General features: G+C 34.0%; 1 protein-coding gene across 1 annotated transcript in view; it reads right to left on the reverse strand.

The window, feature by feature from the left end:
- Positions 1-4,834: 4,834 nt before the first annotated feature.
- The window catches only part of LOC106471129, a 22,513-nt gene continuing 4,360 nt past the window's right edge, over positions 4,835-22,987 (reverse strand). Inside the window, exons 2-5 of the mRNA XM_013931717.2 lie at positions 13,894-14,150; positions 13,377-13,606; positions 11,733-11,893; positions 4,835-7,877 (exon numbers count right to left, since the gene is read on the reverse strand). Coding sequence (XP_013787171.1) covers positions 7,213-7,877; positions 11,733-11,893; positions 13,377-13,606; positions 13,894-14,100 — 1,263 coding nt within the window. The 5' untranslated portion in view covers positions 14,101-14,150 and the 3' untranslated portion in view covers positions 4,835-7,212. The remainder of the gene's footprint in view (positions 7,878-11,732; positions 11,894-13,376; positions 13,607-13,893; positions 14,151-22,987) is intronic.

Raw genomic sequence — 22,987 nt, forward strand, 5'->3', positions numbered from 1 at the left:
ACTGATAGTAATACTATGGACACTAAAGTTGCACCATCATATGCAACGCAAGTAATGGGTTTTCATGAAAGTAAATTGTTTGACCTCCTTCCAAACTATTTTGAGATTTAGATATAAAGTACTTAAAGGTAACATGAAGGAGAATTTTGGATGATTGTTTTATTATTTGGAACAAAAGTTACGATAACTGAAATTTTCTCCCGGGTTTTAAATTAACTAAATGAAACAGTTACGTGTGTGTAAAGTGAAAACATTGTAAGTTGTAACATTCTTAGATATTATTTCATTACAAGTTACAGCTTTTACAGAAAGATAAAGCTTGTGTACTCGAGAATGATCGCACCAGTCATCGAAATGTAGTACCTGTTCTAAAAACAAATTTTCCTTACTGTAAAATCTGTAACTTGTAATAAAATAATACTTAGTCAGTAAGTAAACTCCAAACGAACTATCAATTCTCAGATATTGTTATAGTGGCTAAAGAAAATTATGAAGTTACAACTGATGTTTATCATAAATCAACTAATTCATATAAATATTTAATTTTTCTTTTAGCAATCATCCCAAGTAAGTCATATTGAATATCCCTGTTATTGTTACTCTGGTACAAAGGTTATACACGTTAATATCTAATCCGGAAGTTAAAAATCTCAGGTTACCTGAATTGGACGAATTTGGTAAAATTTCATTACCCAGAGAAGAGTATTGATAGAGATTTTAATTTGGTGAATGTCAATAGGGAAAGAAAGAATTCAATATAAGGATAACAATGAAAATGTGATATCACTAACCACAACTCATTGTCCAGAGATATCGATTAAATATCAGCTTTATTCAGAACAGCAAGAGAAAAAAAAATGGTTTTAAACATAACATTTCCCTCTGTATTTGTAATGATATTACTATTAGCATTGGAATGGAAGTATAACCTAAATTACACAGTTCACTTTTAAGTTGTTACACTGAGTAACGCCCTCTTTTCTATTTTCAGTATTTTGTTTATAACACAGACAGTTATTCGAGTTTTTAGGTTGTCTATAAGCTACAATAACACTAACATTACTTACAGCTCTTCTTATAGTGCTTAGATGTACAGGAGGCAATCAAAATCGTTAAATCATAACACGTCACCCTGAGTTATAACTTATGTGTAGTAATGACTGGTAACATTGCTGACTAATCATTAGCTTTTGGATCATATAATTTGGCGCGAAATATACAATTGTCAATTAGGCCCTCTGGATAATTTCTATTTAATAAAACATTTTAAATTTATTTAATATAATACATATTTTCCTTATTATTTACAATCTTTACATTCATTCTCTTTGCTAGCATATATTAGATACTTTTTTGACGTGTCCAGGATGGGTAATTCTAAAATCCAAATAAGCGTGTGACTTGGCCACTTTATAAAAAATGTAATTTCTAAAGAGTCATTGTCGGATCCTTCAGTCAATACGACCAAGAAGTGTATTGTTTTACAAACCTTTTGAACAGTAAATTAAATTTTTGAAAATACAGGGTGTCCCAGAAGTCTAACCCATATGGAAAAATACAAAATTTATTCTTAATTCGTTTATTATTCAAACTGCATGCTATTAACAGCCATACACGTGTCAATTCTTGGCATACTGTGCCAGCAAGGTATTTTCTTTCCGAAATATGTACAACTGACATTAGAAATGTGTTTGTTTAACGTTAAAAATATAATGTCTGTTTTCCTTATGGGTCCAGACATCTGGGACACACTGTTTATCATTTAAAACTTGGCTAATATCAAACTAATTTAAATATTAATTCCAAATAATACAACAATCCTCAATGTATCCGAGTCATTGTGACACCATATAAAAGCTAATATCTGACTTCATTCTTTAATCGACAATCGTATACATTTTCTCTTCTAAGAATCTCATCACTAAAATAACATAGGAAGGTGCCTTTTTGTTCATATGGCAGTCCTATTAACTGATGATAGAAATCATTATTACTGAAAAAATAATTATTGATCAGTACTAATTTTACAGCTTCAATTAACACAAGATCTCTCCCTCAACCAAAGGCGAAGTACTGTTTTGGGGTAGCAGTACAAGGAACAAGAAATTCAGATAATTGTTTATTTTAGGTGTTGCATATGCCTTTGGAATGGTCGAAACCTGCCGTATTCAATTATGCAATCCATATGATGGTAACATATTTCAGTCCGAAGTCATGAGCAATAAGGTGGTGCAGCCAAACAGAAACCCCATGTATCTTTGACCTACAACAGACACACACACGAATTTATTATATTTTTTCCTTTTTTTTTGATTCCCAAATAAAATCATGCGACCTTTCGTCATTGTCTGTTAGAGGTTGGAAACTGCCTTGATTTTCTGATCTGGCGGAAGGCTACTACTACTATCAGTACTGTTCTTATCAGCACCAAACCTATTTTTGAGTGTCGCCACAGCATCTTTGGGCTTGATAGATGGACTTGTCTCAACAAAGGCAGTCAAAAGGTTCATCTTAGTTGCACTAACAGTGGCTGCAACGATTTCAAGTCACACATCTCTGAACCTTGTGCATTCAGGTAATCGAGGAAATAACAGTAACTATTGATGATATTTCAAAGAGTATCAAAATTCCAGTCACTATTGATGATATTTCAAAGAGTATAAAAATTCCAGTCACTATCAAAGATATTTTTCCAAGCCCGTTCCCTTGGCTGTGGTTTCGCTGAAGATTTATTGGGTTCTGAAAACAGGTGCAACGACGGGTAGAGAAGAAAAAGGTTGACATTGCGGACCTGTCGATTACACAAGAAGAAGCACTGTCATTAACTATGGAGTTTGTTTGTTTTGAATTTCGCGCAAAGCTACACGAAGGCTATCTACGGTAGCCGTCCCTAATTTAGCAGTGTCATCACCACCCACCGCCAACTCTTGGGCTATCTTTTTATCAACGAATAGCGGGATTGACCGTCACATTATAACGCCCCAAGGGCTGAAAGAGCGAGCAACTTTGGTGTGACGGGGGTTCGAACCCGCGGCTCGAGAGATTGCGAGTCGAGCGCCCTAGCCACCTGGCCATGCCGGGGCCCATAACCAGTGAAATTGCACTCATAGGCTACAAGTAAACACGGCCACCCTTCTCCAAATACTTTTCATCCACTGTCATAAGTTTATTTATTTGATTCAGAGTAAAGCTACATTGGGCTATCTGTTTTGTACACCATGAGGAATTGAAACCCGAATTTTAGTTTTGTAAGTTCGTAAAACCACCGTTGTCACATCGGATGACATATTGTTTTAATAATCCCAAATCTCTGTATAAACATTTAATTAAATTTAAATATGCTCAAAACACGAAACATTTGTCTGTATTGGAAAGCAATAAATTAATCGCAGTAATAATGGAAATTCAATAATATGAAAGTAAAAGGCACCCCACTTATTACTATTTGTATGATTACTATTATTAACCCATCATTAATAACAAAAACAGAAAGAGACTGCATAGTGCCCATCTACTTAACTATTCTACTGTAAAACGTGTTTGACATTAAAACTATTGTATTATCCTTATCATACGTTTTAAAGATTATATCTTTGGAACCTAGATTATGTAAAGTATTCTTCTCGGTATTATTACAATGTTCATACTGTGTTGAAATCAAATGTAGGTTTTTATCTCATTAAATTATGCATCCAGTTCTATACTGATACCAGCTGTTTGTGTGAAATTAGTTTTACTTCTTAAAAATATATCATCACGGTTTGTTTGTTGTTTGTTAAGCTATACAATGGGCTATCTGTGCTCTTCCCATCTCAGTGCTGAAACCCGAATTTTAATGGTATTGTTTCGATCATTCCTTTAATCTCATCACACGTTTTTTTTTTTTTAATTAATCAGGTTCATCCTGTTCCTTTGCATTTTGTTTTCGGACCCATTTCTCTGAGAATGGTTATTAAATGGTAGTGAAGGTTGTTATAATGTTGTTATTTCAAATGTACGTCTTTTGGACTGTTCCCTATAATATCTTCGATGGTTATTAAGATGGTAGTGAAGGCTATTATATTATTGTAGCCAATATACGTTTTTGGAATTTCTCTATGATTTTCTCAACAGTGCATGTCTTCGTTTTTTATTCAGTTTTTCTCGTGATAACATCTGGTTGTTTCTCTTCTACGTTATTTAAAAGGGCGATGACAAGAAGTATATTCTTTGGAATAATTTCTACATGTATAATTTTTAAAAACTAAAGTCTGTGTTACAAGTTGTTTTACCTTTTTTTTCTTCTTCTTCTTTCTTACAATTTTCAATTCATTTTCTCGTGAAATATTCAGCTGGAGATTGATGACATATTTGTAATCATGTCATCATCGACTTTTTGTATTTCTGCTAAAGACTCGGTCATTTTGAGCTACCTATCTTGTTACCACCATGTAACCATGATGTAGGTGCATATGTTGAAATGGTTTATGTATATATACATGTATACGGTCTGTGTCTAACACAAAGCTACACAATGGGCTATCTGTGCTTTGCCCACCACGGGTATAGAAACCCGGATTCTAGCGTTGTAAGTCCGTAGACATACCGCTTCGTCACTGGGGGCCATAGAAAGCGAGGGAGAACGAAAGAAATATCGCATAAGATTTGGAGTTGTCACAAATTTATTATGGTAGTACTTTCATCTGACTGTTTGTTGTCAACAGCGATGCTAAACGTAAACCTAAATAAACAGGAACAAAAACTTTTAAAGGTGTACCTCTTGTAGAACTTTGAATAATGGCAAATAAAAAAGACTAACATTTTAGCAATTAAGCATTTATTTTAGCATCAATTATTTCACAAAAACAACTTTTTAATCTATGAAAAAAAAAAAAACGATTAAAATATTTTCAAATAAAGATTAATATCGAAATTATTTCGTTATACATCTTGAAAGTCTGTCAGAAGCGTACATGTTGTGGAGCCTTAAGCTAAATCACATTTGAAATAATAGATGTTTTTAAAGTACACGCTAACCACAGTTTATTACATGATTTGTTTTCCGTTTTTTACTTTAACCTTAAAGGTTTTATATAATTTTAAAAGCTTGAAAACAAGGTATTACACAAAAATATTTTGTGTTACGAAGAACACAATAATTTCCAAACATGGCACCAATTATAACAAGGTTGTCCGTTTCTAACTAAACAATAAACTTTTCAGAAATGGAAAAAAAAAAAAGATCAGAAGTTTCTCCCTTTTTACATCTTATGTCCATATTCGTTTGTACCATTAAGATACCGATGGTCGATTATTTGAGAAAAACGCTTAAGAGTTGACGGGAAAATAACGACTAGAGATAGTAATTTCAATGTTCTTTTTGTAGCATATTTAAAAGTTAACTATTCTTTTGTTATAAAACTGACTTACACTTAACCGGAACACAGCACACTGTGAAAGCTTGTTTATTCTGATAAATTCATATTTCTTTCAACTTTTTTAAAACGCACCAGTAAAATGTTCGAAAATAAAATATCCGACATATGTATTTTAAAATAAATTTGTACAAATGTTATTTATTCTGGCTATAAAAATCGTCATGAACACAATCTGTCGACTAGTATTTTTTAATGAAATTAAACATTTCGAATATTTTCTTCATTTGGGATTGTAGTGTCGTATGATTAAACAAATAATAACACAAAATGATCTCAATATTTAATAATATTTCTATTTCAGAACTGGAATTTTTTCTATTACAATCAAAGGAGTACTGGTAAAATAAATGATCAGAGTTTAATATTCAAGTCGTATCTCATTGAAATACATAGAAAAAACGGAACTGTTTACCCTACTTTTAGGTCAATAAAGTCAACAGAAACGAAATGTCCATAGAGGTATTTGTTAAGTGAAAAAAAGAGGCTTTTGCATATGCAAATGAGGTAATTATAAAAAGTCATTTTAGGATATTTGATCACTAATTATAAGAGATTTTCTGTTTCAAAATGTTGACTTTTTACAGAATTATTTCTGGAAAAAAAAGGAATCTACTACTGGAATCGGTTTAAAAAACACATGATTTTCCTCATCATTTTCTAAAATGCCAAATACTTAAATATCCCAAATTCACCACATTTACACTACTATGCCGTTTTGTTTCATAATGACTATATACATTTATTGTTCTTTTTACCCCATAGTTGAAACTCCTCCTCAACTTATAATGTTTAGATATTTTAATAAGCCCTGGAGTACTGTATGAAGATGTTTTTATGTTAAAAATTTATTATAACACTCAAAACTCTGAATTTGGCATTATGGTAAATGACGAGGAAACTGCGAATTTTTTTACGTTTTTAATAGGTAGATTTCATTTTTTTTCCAACAATAATACTATAATAAAAGTTAAAATATTTGCGTGAAATTTTCTAACAATTAACAGTGGTCAAACATGCTAAAATAACATTTAACAATCAGGTTATTTGCATATGCAAAAAATTTTTTTTTTGTACAGAACAGATATTTATTTAGACAAAATATAAACGGCCACCATTTTATTTCTGTTAACCACATTTTTCTATGTATTTTAATGAGATACTACTTGAATACAAACTCTGATACTATTAATACGGACGTAAGCAGACAACTGTAAATAAGGAAATTTTCAATGAAAATGAAGCATTTTGATGGTATTTGAGGCTGTATTTACACTTTTAAATATGTTTTATAGATAAACGGGCGCAATTTAGGGAATGCGATCACACCCGTCGCATTCTTGTCTACGATTATGACAAATCAGATGAAACACTGTATGTTACAGACTTATTAAAAATTTTCATATAAAAAATAGAATGTAAGATTAACAAAATAATCTATTCTGTTATCTTTGTGGTTTTGGTTGTATCTGTTCAGGTGTGCAACAAAGGATTATTGGCCAAATGTTGGGAACACGTACGGAAATTGTCATTCATACCAAAATATCTAAGATTTGGTATCTAAAATATTGCATATATAGAGACCACTAATAAGTATTTATAAACGCTCTTCAGTTAGTTACTTTAGTGGTATCACTTTATTTTTTATGTAACATATTTTGAGGACTGTGTTGTTTTTTTATAAGATTATAAAACAGTAGATATGAAGACTTTTAACTACTGACAGGAACACCTGTTCTATCACAGTGTGCACATCACTATCATATCAGTACCAAGTGTCTTTATTTTTGATTAGGTATTAAGAACCAAAGCTGAATGACGTGTCCGATTTAGTGTACTGATACGGACGCGTAAAACGCTTATATGGCTGTTTCAGTTCAGGATGACCATTGATCGCCGCAGGAACAACATCTGGCGGTATGGTTGAAAACACAGATGCCGCTGAAGTTAAAGAAGGTTGTCCATAAATGCTGGAAGGTCGTACATTTTCACCTGAAGGATTTAAAATATGGAGCTTTTCGAGTTGAGCAAGTACCTTTGTTGTCCATGATACTGAACCTTCACAATCAGTCGTCTCACTAATGACCGAGGTTTGGCACAGTCGACCAATGCTCTCTTTGGCGGAAAGACTAGAAACTGGTATATCGGAACGAATGTATGAAAATTCAGAATTAGCAGTAGCAGATCCGATTTTTTTTCGCTTTGTATCATTGGTCGAAATTTCTGATGTAGATAATATATGTTGAGCGTACAAAGAATGGTCAGAGAGTGCTGGTGACATTCCCAGAGAGCGAGGCGAAACTTTCTCAAGGTGACTTCGAGCTGCTGGACTTCTTACGTACGACACCAATGAGGAGAGAGACCCTGAAGAGCATTGTGGCGCTAGCCTTGGTGAGATAACAGCTCGGTAGAGGACACTGACATCGGCACCAAGATCATCATATAGATCAATGTCTGTCATCACTATCAAAAGAAAAATATGAATAAAAAAGTCTCCTCCTAAAAAACCTACAAACATATGGGTATTTATGTACCTTTTGTAATAGAGAATGATTTTTTTTAATTATGCAGAAAATAGCACGTTGCTGGCTGCCTTCTGCCTAAAAATGGCATATGAGAAAGACCTTAAATGGACAACATATTTTGGTATATACCAGTCACAGGAACGTAGCATAGAAATGCTTCCTCAAATGATTATTAAAAAATTAGACTTTACATACTAACTTTTCTAGTGATACTCTGTGCTTATTTGTTTAGTGAGTTTCTAGTCGCAGTGTGCATAGGTTTCCCACGTAGTATCTAAATTTCTTACACGGTACTTGAAGTACAAACAAATATTCCATACATTTAGATTTTACTGTTTTCTGTAAAAATTTTAAATTAAGCATTACTCATACATTCCAACACCCGCAGGTTTTTGTGTTATATCACTAAAGTGAGTAACATCGCACCTTTTGTTCTTTGTAATTATTAGAAACTGGTCTGAGATTAATGTAATAAATATTTTTGGCCATTTGAGCTATATCTTTCACAAAAAAATAACCAAAACTGATTACCAGCACAGGAGGTGAAGACTTTTGAAAAGCCCTGTAGCTGTTATAATATTTCAATCACGTGAAACAAGAAAAACAATATTAACATAGTCTAGTACTGCTGACAAAAATTAAGTGCCTCTAGGTTAAAAATCGATTATTATATAAACAAATGGTTTCCAACCTTTTTATGTTGAGTATCCCCAGTCCGACCTTTAAGCTGCTTTAAGCCAGCAGCATATTTCTTACGCATATAATTTGTTAAAAAAATTATGAGATTTGTTTATTAATTAAAAAAAAGATAAATCAAAAGTATTTGCATTTTGTATTTATGGCAAAGCTACTAAGGTTATCTGCTGCCATCCCTAATTTCGAACTAGTGACCAGGAGAAAGGCGGTCAGTCATTAGCACTCTACCACACGTCAGCCACACTAAGGAATTGACTGTTCCTTTTATAATGCACCCTCAGCTTAAAGTACGGGGAAAATATTGTGGTATCGCACAGATTTGAACCTGGCTTGCCAGCTCCGAAATCCCGCACCTGGTAAATCCAAGTAAATAATTCAAGGGTAACTCAACAATACAGGAAAGTTGAGTACTGGTTAACGGAATATATTGGTAACTCACGAGACTGTCCTTCAGTTTTGAGGCGTGTGGTTTATTTTCTTTTTAATGTTTTTCAAAGATTCTTCCGTACATCCAGGAATGGCTTCGCGTGCCTCAGTTTAACCGATTTCTTCAAAAAATATTTGGTCGATCTGCTTTATAATGGGAGGAGCAATACGATAAATTATGAAGTCTGAATTTAACTAAACTAACTGAATTCAAGCCAAGAAATAAGCTGACTGGACACAATGTGTTCCTCAAAATGAAAGTAATCCCAATTTTAATCAATGAACAAACACAGTATGTGCTCTTGCTTTCTGAACACTGGACTATTAGAATTGTGAATTGATCAGTAGATATTTTCCCATCGCGATGTCCCGTCAACCAACTCCCTTGAGATTCTGTGTAGATTGAACCAGAAATGTCTGACTAGCACTACTTACGTAATTGATCATTCTCACTTAACATAGGGGAGGCCATAACCTCTAGATATCATCTGCCCTACCAATGAAGGACATTAGTATTGTCGACATCCTTGCACAACATGCAGCGTCACAGCAATATATCCTGGGGGCTGAGCAGGTATTATTTCTAGAGAACAAAAAAGGAACAAAGGCAACTAGAACGAAGTCAACATATCAGTTTCCTGAACCACATGTTATACGAAACTTGCATAGTCTTAAAATAAATAAAAACACTTTGAAAATTTTTATATTACAATAAGGAGGTAAAACAAAGCATGGTATTCTTGCATACCACATACATGCCCCAGGGAACCACTGATTTAAATCAAAAATGGCATCAAGACCATAGTTGAAAATTATTGTATACCAATTAATTATCATGTCAACCTATTGAAAAACGAGAACAAGCGATTGTTACAAAATCATTTTATCTCTGAAGTGGGATTTACGTTTCATTAATGGTAATTTCACGCAAAAGCACAATAGAGCTTTTTCTTTCTTTTTTCTTGACGCCTGAGCACCCCCCCCCCATCTTCAGTAGCTCAACAGTAAGTTTTCGGACATATGACGCTAAAAATCGGGTTTCAATACCCATAGCGAGTACAGCATAAATAGCTCATTAGTAAACACAAACAATTTGACGCTGGTGATTATATAGAAGAGTGCGACAGTACTCTTTATGTAGGCATGGCACAGACGCCCGTATTAAAGAATACAAAAGTCATCTGAATTTTCTTCTGTACAAGTCATAAGAAACTAGATATGAAGTGCTACCTGGCATAGTCACTCTGTGTCCGGTGTTTATGCCGTTTTTCAGGTATCCAGAGTGTCCCAAAATCGAAAAATGGCGAATAGCCAAAAACCGAGATTTTCTATTTTCGTTCATCACCATCTTTCTTCAACAAGCCTTGTGCCTGACTAGTTCTAGCAGTAACTATAATTTTATCATCATTTGATAGAGCAAAACAATCTTCATGATCTTGACTACCTATTTTATCATTAACCTATGAAGAATTTATAAAGCTTTAGAATACACTCTATAACCTAGTATCCCACGTACGCCATCTTATAACAAAAGTAAATAAACAATTATTAGAAAAAAAATATTATCGATAAATAAAACAGTTATGTAAGACTGGCTACTGGACTTGAAAAAAGAAACCAAACAAGATAGGGACGGAAGTGGGTATATCACTTGATCCAGCTAATGCTCACATAGCAGACTAAGCCGTTTCGACTTTAAATGGAGCATAAAATCCCTACCTTATTGGCATCTTCAGTGGCAAAACAAATATAACCAGAATTTACAATCGTAAAACGTTACTCTATTGTAAGATAGTCATAAAAGTAGTATTCTAAATTTAACTAAAGGAAAGATATAATGATGAAAGCTGAGATTCTGTTAAAACACCAAGCTTTCGATAGACAAGGCAAGGTCGAGGTAGCTTAGTCTGCCATATGATCATTAGCTGATCAAGTGATATATCCACTTCTATCCTTATCTTGTTTGGTTCCTTTTTTCAAGTTCAGTAGCCAGCCCTATATAGCTATTATATTTTGCGATAATTTTTTTCCTAATGCTTGTAGATAAAGTTTTCTCAGTTAAAACCTCCCTAATAACAAGAACGCTTTGAGAAAGCATACTTTCACCCATGTTATGGGCTAAAATATTTTTGTGCCCATTTTTTAAACTATGCTGGAACTTAAACCTTTTGATATATTGTCAGAGATTACTGAGAATCTATTGGCCTTTGTTTAGTATTTTAATGGGCCTAACATTTGTGATAAAAATCACTTAAACTGAAAATGTTTCTTTTCGGCATTCCTCTTGTTTGTCCATTTCAGATTCCAAATTAGATATGTGTAAAAATATCTTTTACCTCCCACAAGTCACTGACCAGGAGGTGGTTAGTTCAATAACATAACTGCAAGTTACATGATTTTTATCATAAATGTTAAGCCTATTGGTTTCCATTGTATCGTAAGCTTTCAGCGCTCAAACTGTAGCTGTCATTGTTTACTATATCTGTTATATAAAACAAACAAGCAAAGAAAAACTTGTAACCATTGCACTATTTTTAGACTAATTACGTTATCCATTGCATGCTTAAACTTTGGACTTTCCGTTTAAAACTTTAGCCTCGAAATACATAGACCTGAAATAGTAAGAAGTTGTCTGAGATTATTAACCTAAAAATTAAAATTAGATTTTTACCTGACATCCTTTGGTCTCGTTTTCCGAGATGTGGTGTTGATTGCCTTTCCGAAGTTGGCCGTATGTTTCCATTTTCTCGCTGTTCTGAGCTTCGGTTTCGGTAATGCACAGAAGATGACGTAACATCATCGTTGAGATTGTGTTTTAGTATTTCCAACTGGCTGTAGAGAAAATAATGTACTTTCAAGGCTTCCTATTAGGACAAAGTAAAAATTCTTTAAACATTTAATGTTTTATAGATAGGGTGACCAGACGACCAAGTTTTAAAAAGTTGTCCTGGTGTCCCGATAAATGGTTTAGTGGCCTAAATGTCCAATTTCCATTTTTGAAAGTACTCTGTAACTACATTTTACTTCTGTACATAGTTATACTACAGCCCTTTGACAAAAGATTTTTTTAACGAGTAGGGAAATTATCACAAAGCCTGGAATGACTCAGAAGGCCTTTGTTGTTTCCTCTGAAGATAATTATAAGAAAGGCTGCAGCAGATGATGTCACTATTGCATTGCATAACAAAGAGAGACAGTCAAATATAAATGCATCTTCACAGTTAGTATTCGGTTTCATGTATTGAAGCTTTTATTTAAAGTAATTCATGGTTGAACATGATGACAGTTGCTCACAATTTTATAACAAAATCCTAGCTAACAAGAAGTTCTCCAAAAGACTCAATCATCAGAAAGGCACTTGTGGCAGCAATAAGCAAAGTAAAAATATTCTTTTCACTTAATGATATTTATTATTTTCATAACTGCTTGTTTATAATTTCCTTTCAAAAAAAAAAAAAAAGAAAGGTCCCTCTTTTAAGATATCAAAATTTGAGTATGTCCTAGTTTTATGACTTGAAAATCTAGTCACCCTAACTTGTCCCCCACTTAATTTGGTCATTTCATAAGTAAAAACAGGGAGGAAATAGTCTCCATGTATTCCTAAGTCTTTACACAACCAATATTACAAGTGTAAAGAATTATCCAACGATACCTTCTAAGGGAAAGTTCAGGAACATCAAAGAGAAAATGTGTGACTAGCTTAAGAATAAGGCTGCTGCATTCGAAAGCCAATTATCTGCACATTACCTATAGTATACATTCAACAAACATATTTAGAGTTATATTCTGGTGAGCACTTGTTCTGTACTCAATATATATATATGTTTGGTTGTCAGCTTCTACGACATATTTCATTAATATCAATACTCAGAAGTTGTAGGAACATTACGTTACAAGCGATTCGAAAGTAGGTCCATTTGGTTTAAAATACTATTAATTCTATTAAATTGATTTTAGGGAACTATTTTATTTAACATTTTTAATAAAAGTGTTTCCTTCTTTCTTTTGTTTTGCTAATCCGGACAGCCAATCCAGCTTATCGCTATTCTCAACCATCACTTTTCCACTTCTTAATTTACCCACAATCCAAATTTGTTTCCTTGCCTGCGAGTAATAAGTTTTCTAGATGTCCATTATCAACATAAGGTTCAGTAAACAATACTATGTGGCCAAGAAAAAAAAATTAACAATTTTCTGAAAAAAAAATTACTTGATCTTTTGTTTCCCATCTCTCGGTGTTAGAACAACGAATTACCTAATTGGAATACGTATATTGAGACGCAGAACAAGAAAAGCTTATCATAATGTAAATTACCTGCGAGTAAGTTTTCTATCGGTTATCTGAGGAAGCAAGCTTTGAGATTTTCTGAGAATTTCTCGTCTTCCCTTGCTCAAACCAGTAGCCTCCTGCAGGGCAAACATCCAGTCACCTAGTTCTGTCGGATTCCACAGCATTAACCGACCTTCATGATCAAGACCTACAGTGATCACACCTTCACGTTTCTTGTCTGTCCACTGGAGTCCTTCGATGTCAACTAGGTTAATCTATTAATAACATGATTTAGATAATCTAAAACATTTGGTAATAAAGATTATATTATAAAATCTTACGACAATCTTGTGACATTATTCTTAACTGGAAGTTTCAAACATTACTCATATTTGAAATGATTTCAAATGTGAATACATAAATAATCGTAGCATATATATATCTACCCGTGGTTCTTTTGTTTCAATCTTATAACTTTATATCAAAATTAAGTAGACGTTAAACAATTTCATTGAAAATAAGTCACAATGGTTACAATACCATTCAATTTTAAATTGTGTACCTTGTACAAGAAGCTTCCCATTTCTGATACCCCAACCTTCGCTTCTTTTTTAAAACATGCAAGATAATCTCGGGTGAGAACAAAATAACGCTCTTTCCAGCGGCTGAAGAACTTGTCTCTCTGTTGCCATAGCAACCCTTTTTTGAGCGTTGAGGCTTCCAGCGTTGTTGTCGGCTTGGAAATAGGCTCTGTTTTGGATGACGTCATGCTAGCAATTCTATCTTGTCCAGGAACTTCTTGTGATGCTTTTTTTCTTTCTAAATAAGAGTTTATCAACATTTCATCTACAATGTAAACAAGAAACAACTGAAAGTGAATGTATTAAGCCAATTATCTGGTTTTTATAAGCTACAACACTGAAATTCAAGAAACAACAGTGTATATTATTTATACAAATTTGAGAACTGGCGTTAAAAATATTTTATTTGTTAATATTTGTAACAAATGGTTATTATTTATATATTGATTAATCGTTGAAAATTTAACTGGATTTATATATCAACATATTGAAAAACGTTAATTAATAGATATGTGAAACTATACAACAAATTGACAGTTTACTATTCATTTAGTCACCGTTGGCTCAGCGATAAACTTGAGGGTTTATAACATAAAAATTGGGTTTCAATACCCACAGTGGACAAAGCAAAGATTGTCCATTGTGTAGCTTTGTACTTAACAACAACCAAAAAAAGTTATTCAATGAAATTTGTAGACTGTAAACACGTGAATAACTATTAGAAACAAGAAGTGTTAAGAATAATAGATATTACGGGAGAGTGGAAGGTAAGGAAATGTGTATGAAGTCAAAAAATATACTTTAACATAATAATAATAATAATAGTGTTTTATATAAAGATACTTAATTTCTTAATGATTTAAACAGTATATTTCGTTTATGAATAGTCTACGGACACTTGCTACTGTGGTAATTCAAGGCTACACCTCCGAACATTTACCTGATCGCTAAGACGTAATACGCAGAAAGAAATATGTAGTGATTTGTGACAGGTGAAATAAAGGAAGTAATTATATTGAAGTTAAAAAGATTTTTAAAAAACTTTATTTTCCGAGCTAAATTAAATAAAATACAAGGAACATAAAGGGTCCAGGCGATCGCCTGAATGGTAGGGGAAATAAAATAAATTATGGAGATAATGAGTTAAACTGAATTTAACGAAAGCTCAAACGGTCAGCACAAGATTTAAAAATGACATAAAGACAGAACTTCTGCCAGCGAGTCTTGGCCCCTTCAGGACAGCAGCAATTCTAACTCTTGAAGGTCAGACCAGTGAAATCTCTGAAATCGCCAACACGAATGTAAAAAGCGCATTACCTCTGCACCAAAATGTGAAAATATCCCTGCCTCCATGTTACAGGCACAAGGTTTAACTCAAAAATAAGGTCACGAAGTACATCATGCAACTATTCCATGAAGCAGGAGATAAATTCCTTGACCAGGTTGTAATTTATCACGTAACCTGAACTAGGGTCTGGAAAATTGTAGAAATAAAACGTAGGAAAAGTCAAGAATTTTACAGATAAGATATATATGCTATTAGAGAATAAGATATGTAGCAATTGCATACTACAACCTTCCTTCCCATTATCTCAGACTTGTCCTCAAACTAACATTAGTTTAAACTTAAAACCAATTACAGGTTACAACGCGATCTGGTGAAATTGTGATCACCACCACAAGACCACAAACCTCGTTCAGACTGAATACTGGCGTCACATAATGGAACAACGTGGTAATAAGTGTCCTCAACTAACACATTCAAATACTTAAAGAAGGTTATCATAACAAACCCAATTAAAAATTAAATACACAGCAAAAATATATAGCAACAACAATTAAAATTCAAATACGACATAATATATATGGATCAAAACAAATTAAAGCCTTTAAATTAAAACATTCACAGATGATATGCATTTACTAATCAGGGAACGAATCCTTTACTTATATTATATCACAATTATAGTAAATAAAACAAAATAAAAATAAACATGAAGTCGAAAGAGTACAGAAAAGGGCAGAAAACAAATAACAAAGGTAACACTTAAAAGAAAAGGTAATACTTAACTGCTGAATTTGCTAGAAATAGTAATAATTTATTATAATTATACAAATGGAAAGGGATTACTAACTAAAACAACTAATATTAAATTGTAACCTCAAATTAAATCACACAAGATTTAGAAATAAAGCAGAATGGTACATCAAAATTACATCAGACAACATTGCAAGCACAATCTCTCTTTTTTTCATATGTACAAAAATGAGATGAAAAAACATTTACACAACATTTATGAAATAAAATTATTTAAAATATACTTGCAATAAAAAAATAAGAATAAAATTATAGGTCATGTAGGGCTGCTGTGGATTGATGTCCCTCAAACGATTTCTGCAATTTTGGTTAGCTTAATGCAATTTTTGGTCAGGTCCGCCTAAAGTTGTTGGATTTCAACACTAGGGTCTTTTTCGTATTGATCCTCTTCATGAAGTGTGAAGACCCAGATAGCATTCTAGCACATTGCCTGAGTTTGGAGGTGGTATCTCCTCTTCCTCACTGCTCATGAGTCGTATCCCTTTATGATGCTTGTCCGGAGCTCCAGTGTTCCCACACAGCCTGCTAATGATGCGGAGGCAGCAAACATTGTAGTAGCAGTGGCAAGTTCCTCTAAAACTTAGGTGTGGGTTGGAGCCCTTCCTTTTTTGGCATTTTTAACTCACCTGCTGATTTGACTTTCTTTGCTAAATAGGTTTATTTACTTGGGTATTGGGATAATTTTTCATTGTTATCTCCTTTGACAGCTTAGGAAAGATGTCCTTTTGTTTTCTCACACCATTATAATTCCCCAGACTCTACTCATTTAATTGTCTGAGCTATCGAGTAAGAACATGTAATTGTAAATTTTTTAAAAATTAGGAAGTATGAATGGGAGCACCAAAACGTAAGGAAATAAGGTAGGAATGGGCGGGATGACATTAGAACACTTGGTGGTTTTTGATACAGTGCAACCTCATAGTGGATATGGCCATCGTTCCGCCTATTCCTACTTATGACATCACGTTAGTCAACCTATCTAGAGTTCATATTCCAGCATAAAGTGATGGTTGGTGAAATCTAGATTCTTGCTACACATCAAAGTTCCTATGGTATCAGTATATAGGTGAATGTTTGGATTTCACATATACTATTTAAATCCAATACATTCTGCAACTAAAATATAAACAGTAAAGTGTTCATCTATACCATTCTAAAACTAAATCCAAATCACTGGTATGTACACCAAAACACAGAGGTTCAGTATGACAACTACTGGCAATGACCAAGCACTCTCCAAAGGTTATATGAGCTTGTCTTTTAGTATATGATCTATCTCAGTGTTCGGTACATCCTTGGTGGTCAAAGGAAGCTGATATGATAATTTATTATCAATTAATAGGATTTGCATCCCCAGTGTCTATATGATACTGGGTAAAGTTTGTACTCTCCAGCTGACCATCTGTTCTAATAAATACATCAGCAAAATTCTTCAGTAATCTCCCAAGTACTCACTGCTGATCTGAATTGAGGTTATCTGCATAGTGCAAATATATATCTATTTTTCAGTGCAATACGGCCACAATAACACTAACTGAGCCACTAATTTTGATCACTTCATATTCCAACTGGAATATTCACTGTTTCTCATCCATAGTCACAAACTGTAACCAAGCTGTACCTTACTCTCAGAGATATAACAACTCGACCAAGTGCAGCTTGGTTTTTCATTACAAAACCATGTTTTAGGTGTTGCTTCAACCACAATATTAGCTAATGGTGCTACCCGAGATTATATTCTTAGTTCTCCACGAACACTATCCATATAAAAGATGGAGCTGTGTTAACTTTGTTAGGAACTCTAAACCATAAATGCCAATACTTGAACCAATGTCTTGTACTAGTACCAACAGTTAGAAAGAGTCAAGCTTCTCCAATCACCACAAGGAAAACATTGCTAGTTAAATGTTACATGGTTTACATATTAACGATTGATATTCTGCAAGGCCAAGTGGAGTTTTAGCTGAACCAGTATCAAATGAAAAACCCACTTTCACAGGCATATACCAAACTATGCTCATTCTTGTAGACATTATAGCAACTACCATACCTAAAGAAAGAAACAGATAACTATTTTTCCCAGATTAGAGGTCAGGCCTGATAGATTAAATTAGTGGATCTAGTAGAATTGCTGCCTATCTTCTCTCCAGAGCCTTTTATCAATTATTGAGCTTATTAGGTGAGTATTTGCGTCCCTGTGATAGTATAGGGAAAAGACACCTATGTCAGAAGTGACTAAATTGTTCATAACTACAACATATGTTCTCATCCCATGGGTAAGGGTGCCTCTCTATTCATATCATTGCCATAACCAGTGTGATGAGTTCAATATATCTCTGCTGCTTGACTGATGGGTCACTCAGACCAGGTCGAGTTGCTATACTGCATCTGTGTAAATGGCACCATTTGTTGTAGGTTCTCGTAACGTTGGGTCAGTACACGTGGGTACTGTTTTTGGCTGACCAGATAACTAGTTTGAAGATGCCACTTCAAATCACTTACCACAGTAACAGTTTTTGTTAATCTATAAAACCCAAGTGGTGTCACACAGACTCATTTCGAAGTCGCTCCACAACTTTATCAACCAAGATATGCCATCATGCTGGGGTATGCTTTACAATGTAAGCATTGCAATTTATTGGCATATACAGCTAAGTGTTCGTGAGCACTATGTTTATGAGTCTTGAATTCTACTCAGCAAATGGTTTAGGTTTCTACTAGGATGAATCACTGATGTAATTCTGCTACTATGGCCTCTCAGGTACAGAATTATTCAGGTTTGAGGTGTTTAATGACAACGAGTGCTGTAACATTTAGACCAATCGTTCTTAAAACTTTTTCGTTTGTGGACCACCTGAATTTTTTTTATCTTGGAGGACCATAAAAGGATATATATATTTTACACACACACTATAATAACATTTTTCGTAATGAGGCAATCTTTCCATGGAACATCTGAATGGAGACCCAGGACAGTGGTCTAGAGATAACAGATTTAAAACCACTAGTCTAGACTAAGCAACAGATGCTGGGTCATTTATTCTCAGGATTTCCATATGAACACCTACTGAAACCACTTAAGGATGCGACCTAAATCTTCCTTCGCTGGACTTTTAAATGATGGAGGCATGCTGTGATTAACCTTGCTACTTCCTAAAAGTTTTAGAGAGAGCAACAATGCTCATTCCTGTAGACATTATAGCAACTATCATACCCGAAGAAAGAAACATAACTATTCTTTCCCAGATTAGAGGTCAGGCAAATGTCTTTTCTAGCAGTTGGAATTTTTGCGTTTTGCCACATGTCAAATTCCCGCTCGTGCTTACTCAGCTCACACATTAACCATGGCAACAATGTCTACATCCGACGCTGCTCCAATACGAGGTTCAGGCTGGTATAAAGTGTCAGTGCCCCTACTCTTGTAACGAAAGGACTCCTGGCTTATCCAGGTTACATCATGCGCTGATCTTGATAACAAATAACATGTGTGCTGTGATTGTTGCCACGCTTCTGGGAGTCATGTAGAAGCGTGTTGGTACACTTGGTCTGCCCACCAAAGCTCATCTCTGAATGTTCTGAAGACACCATCCAGTTATGGGCATCAGCAATGCTGGATATTACTCTTCATGGCTCATTCCAGTTCGACTCAGCAAATCCATGGTCGGCCATGTCTTCATGACGACTTTCCACTTGTTCCTTCAGTGTCATCTGCTCTTCACAAGACCGGCAGATTCGAATAGGACTACCTGATGTTCCAGAGTATTGTTCAGCCACATTGGTGGATGGTTGGATAGAAAACTTTTGGAATGCCCTTATTAATGCAGGGAGGCATTCTCCTCAAACAGAGTGCTCCTTTGAGTCAGTCAGACTCCTCTGTTCTCATTATAGGGTCAGAATGACTCTCCTTCTCTTCACTAAAGATTTTTCCAGAATGCAAAGGTATCTCTTGGTTCCTTTTTCAGAAGAGCACAATACACACAGAGAGAGAAATAATAATAATGAGAAAAATAACTTGAAGAGGTCTAGGGTATAAACCAGTTATCGCTTGAACAATGATTAGGTCCTGGTCACTTGAACAAATTTTTGTTTGATTCAAGGCTACACATGCACACAGTTACTCGATCTCTGTATAATACGAAGTTTATCGATCTGCTTTGCAGAATGGAATGTATGGTGATTTGTGGTTTGGTTTGTTTGGAATTTCGCGCAAACACGAATGCCTTAACCACCAGGCCCTACTGGTTTGTGGCAGGTAAAAGAAAAGAGACAAGACATAAGGAAAATAAATTAAGAAAATAATGGGTTAAATTCAAAATGTGGAAATATCTGTCCAAATATCTGACAGTCACAATGTATCGTTCAAACACAAAGTCAAGAATGAAACGATGCAACTATTCCACGAAACGGTGGATAAGTTCCTTGACTGGTCAAAATATATGTAGTATTTGCATACTACAACTCATTCCAAAGTTCCATTTGTTAACCACAGCTTTATTGTTTTATACTCAGTTCCATTTATAAATTCCCCCTTTGGGACAGCGGTAACTTTCTGGACTTACAATGTTCGATTCCCCGTGATAGTCACAACAAATAGCTCAACCTGGCTTTGTACTAAAACAACCAACCAAACCATTTCTAAGATATTTACTGAAGAAATCTTCAAATGAAAGAAAGAGTTTTTCTCTACTTGTAACATGTAAAAATAAATTTTCTATAACTGAGGGCTGTTGTTTAACGATTCAAATAGATTAAGCAAAACAGTAAAGCCTTGTAATTGACTGTAGAAAGTGCCAACACTTACTAATAACCATTTCCATATCAATTTTCTATATCTATGAAAATAATTTTTGTGGCCACTATTAATTAGCAGGTTATGATATTTCTGATAGACTAATAACTGCTTTATGTTAGACTTACGGCTACATTACAAAATATCCTATAGATGCGAGCAGTTGTTTCTGTTTGCCTGTTCTTAAGCATTTAAAAACAATCCATTGTTTATCTTTATATATAGTAGCGAGATATTTTGAATTTAGCTCTATCAAAATGTATTACGGAAACAAAGACGATAGTTTAACATATGTAGGTTTTCTGATTATCCAATAAAACTTGTATCCAACGCGGGAAACACACAAACAAGCTACAGATCATTATACTTTACCCTCGTACGCTGACCTTAAGAGGGCGTAGAAGCTAGATTTTTTCGCTTGAAGTCTACAACTTTAGTAGTAACCATGAGCAATAATGAGCTTTGAAAAAACAAATAGAAAAAGATAGGACTTTATCATAACAAGCTGCTGAATTACATCATTTAATATTATACTTTTTTGTTATGACAAAAACGAGGACACCTGTTTCCCATGTTGCAGTCGAATAAAAGTCACGAAAACCTTGCTTTCCGTGCGCCCACTAGAGAAAGAAGTACGCAGCCGCGCCAACAAGAGGAGAAAATGGGAGAGTAACATGACCCTAGCTAAGATAAATTCACAGGAAGTAAATTGCGTGGACTTTTCTTCTTAAATCGTTAATTGAATTTTTCTTGTTTTTATGTACTATATACGCAAGCTCACGAATGTCCTATTTTTAGTTATGTTTGAAGAGTTAAGATATGCAAACAACAAAGAAAAAAGTTCTTAAAATCCAGTTACAGAACGAACTTTTCGGATAATGGAGAAAGATACTGATAAAGAATGAGAGCTCATTGGACAGAAATGATAGACCCCGGAAAGACATGTGTGATATATCTTACTTAATACTTTTTTACGGAAGGATAGAGGATGGTACAATCTCCTATCCTTTAATTTGAACGATTTCAAAGTGTAGGCTTGAAGAATCCAGAAATTTCAATTACCTAGAATGATAAAGCGGTTTTTTGAAACGCTGAATTGTAGACACAACGAACCTAACCTCGAATCTGTATCAAGAAACGGTAACCTCTTTTGACTTATATTCAAATTTTCTACAGATAAATCTCCAAATCCTATTTGGTTTCCCACTGCCATGAAGGCTTAAGAGACTGATCGACCAAAATACCAAGAACTTGTTTCTTCCATAATACCATTAAATTGATTCCTATCAAGTTGATTATAGTTTAAAATGATAAAAATTAGAGGTCAAATTGAGAAGAATATGAGATAAAATTTATTAATTAAAATAAATGTTAAAAATAAGAGAAACGAACTTCTTAAATAACTAGTAGTTGTAAATGTTCAAATGTATATGTGTAAGTACTTACAAAGTAACATCAAGAAATATTGAAGATAAAGATATTTTAATATTAAGTTGACAGTGATAGTTATACTAGCGCATATCAACAACCATTACAAGGTTGTGTTTATATCAGCGTGGAACAACAACCATTATAAGTGATATTTATAAGAAAAGGATAAAATGGAATTTTCTCCGGCTTCTTTATCCAAATTACAGCACATTAATTAATTACTCGAATTGGTTTCATTCGCTAGTTTTTTATCAAAGTCAGTATGTCACTCAACAGGTGACAATTCAAAGAAACGTACACGTTAGAAATCTGTTATTCTTAAGTCACAAGTTTAACAAATTTCGACAGTAAAACATAATTAAAAGGATAAGTCACACTTACTTTTCAACAAATATAGTACAAGTCACACTTACTTTTCAACAGATATAGTACAAGTCACACTTACTTTTCAACAGATATAGTACAAATCACACTTACTTTTCAACAGATATAGTACAAATCACACTTACTTTTAAACAGATATATTACAAATCACACTTACTTTTCAACAGATATAGTACAAGTCACACTTACTTTTCAACAGATATAGTACAATTCACACTTTTCAACAGATATATCACAAATCACACTTACTTTCAACAGATATAACACAAGTCACACTTACTTTTCAACAGATATAGTACAAGACACACTTACTTTTCAACAGATATAACACAAGTCACACTTACTTTTCAACAGATATAGTAATTGCGGTTTT

This window comes from Limulus polyphemus, unplaced genomic scaffold, assembly GCF_000517525.1.
Source record: "Limulus polyphemus unplaced genomic scaffold, Limulus_polyphemus-2.1.2 Scaffold4425, whole genome shotgun sequence".
Lineage (NCBI taxonomy): Eukaryota > Metazoa > Arthropoda > Merostomata > Xiphosura > Limulidae > Limulus > Limulus polyphemus.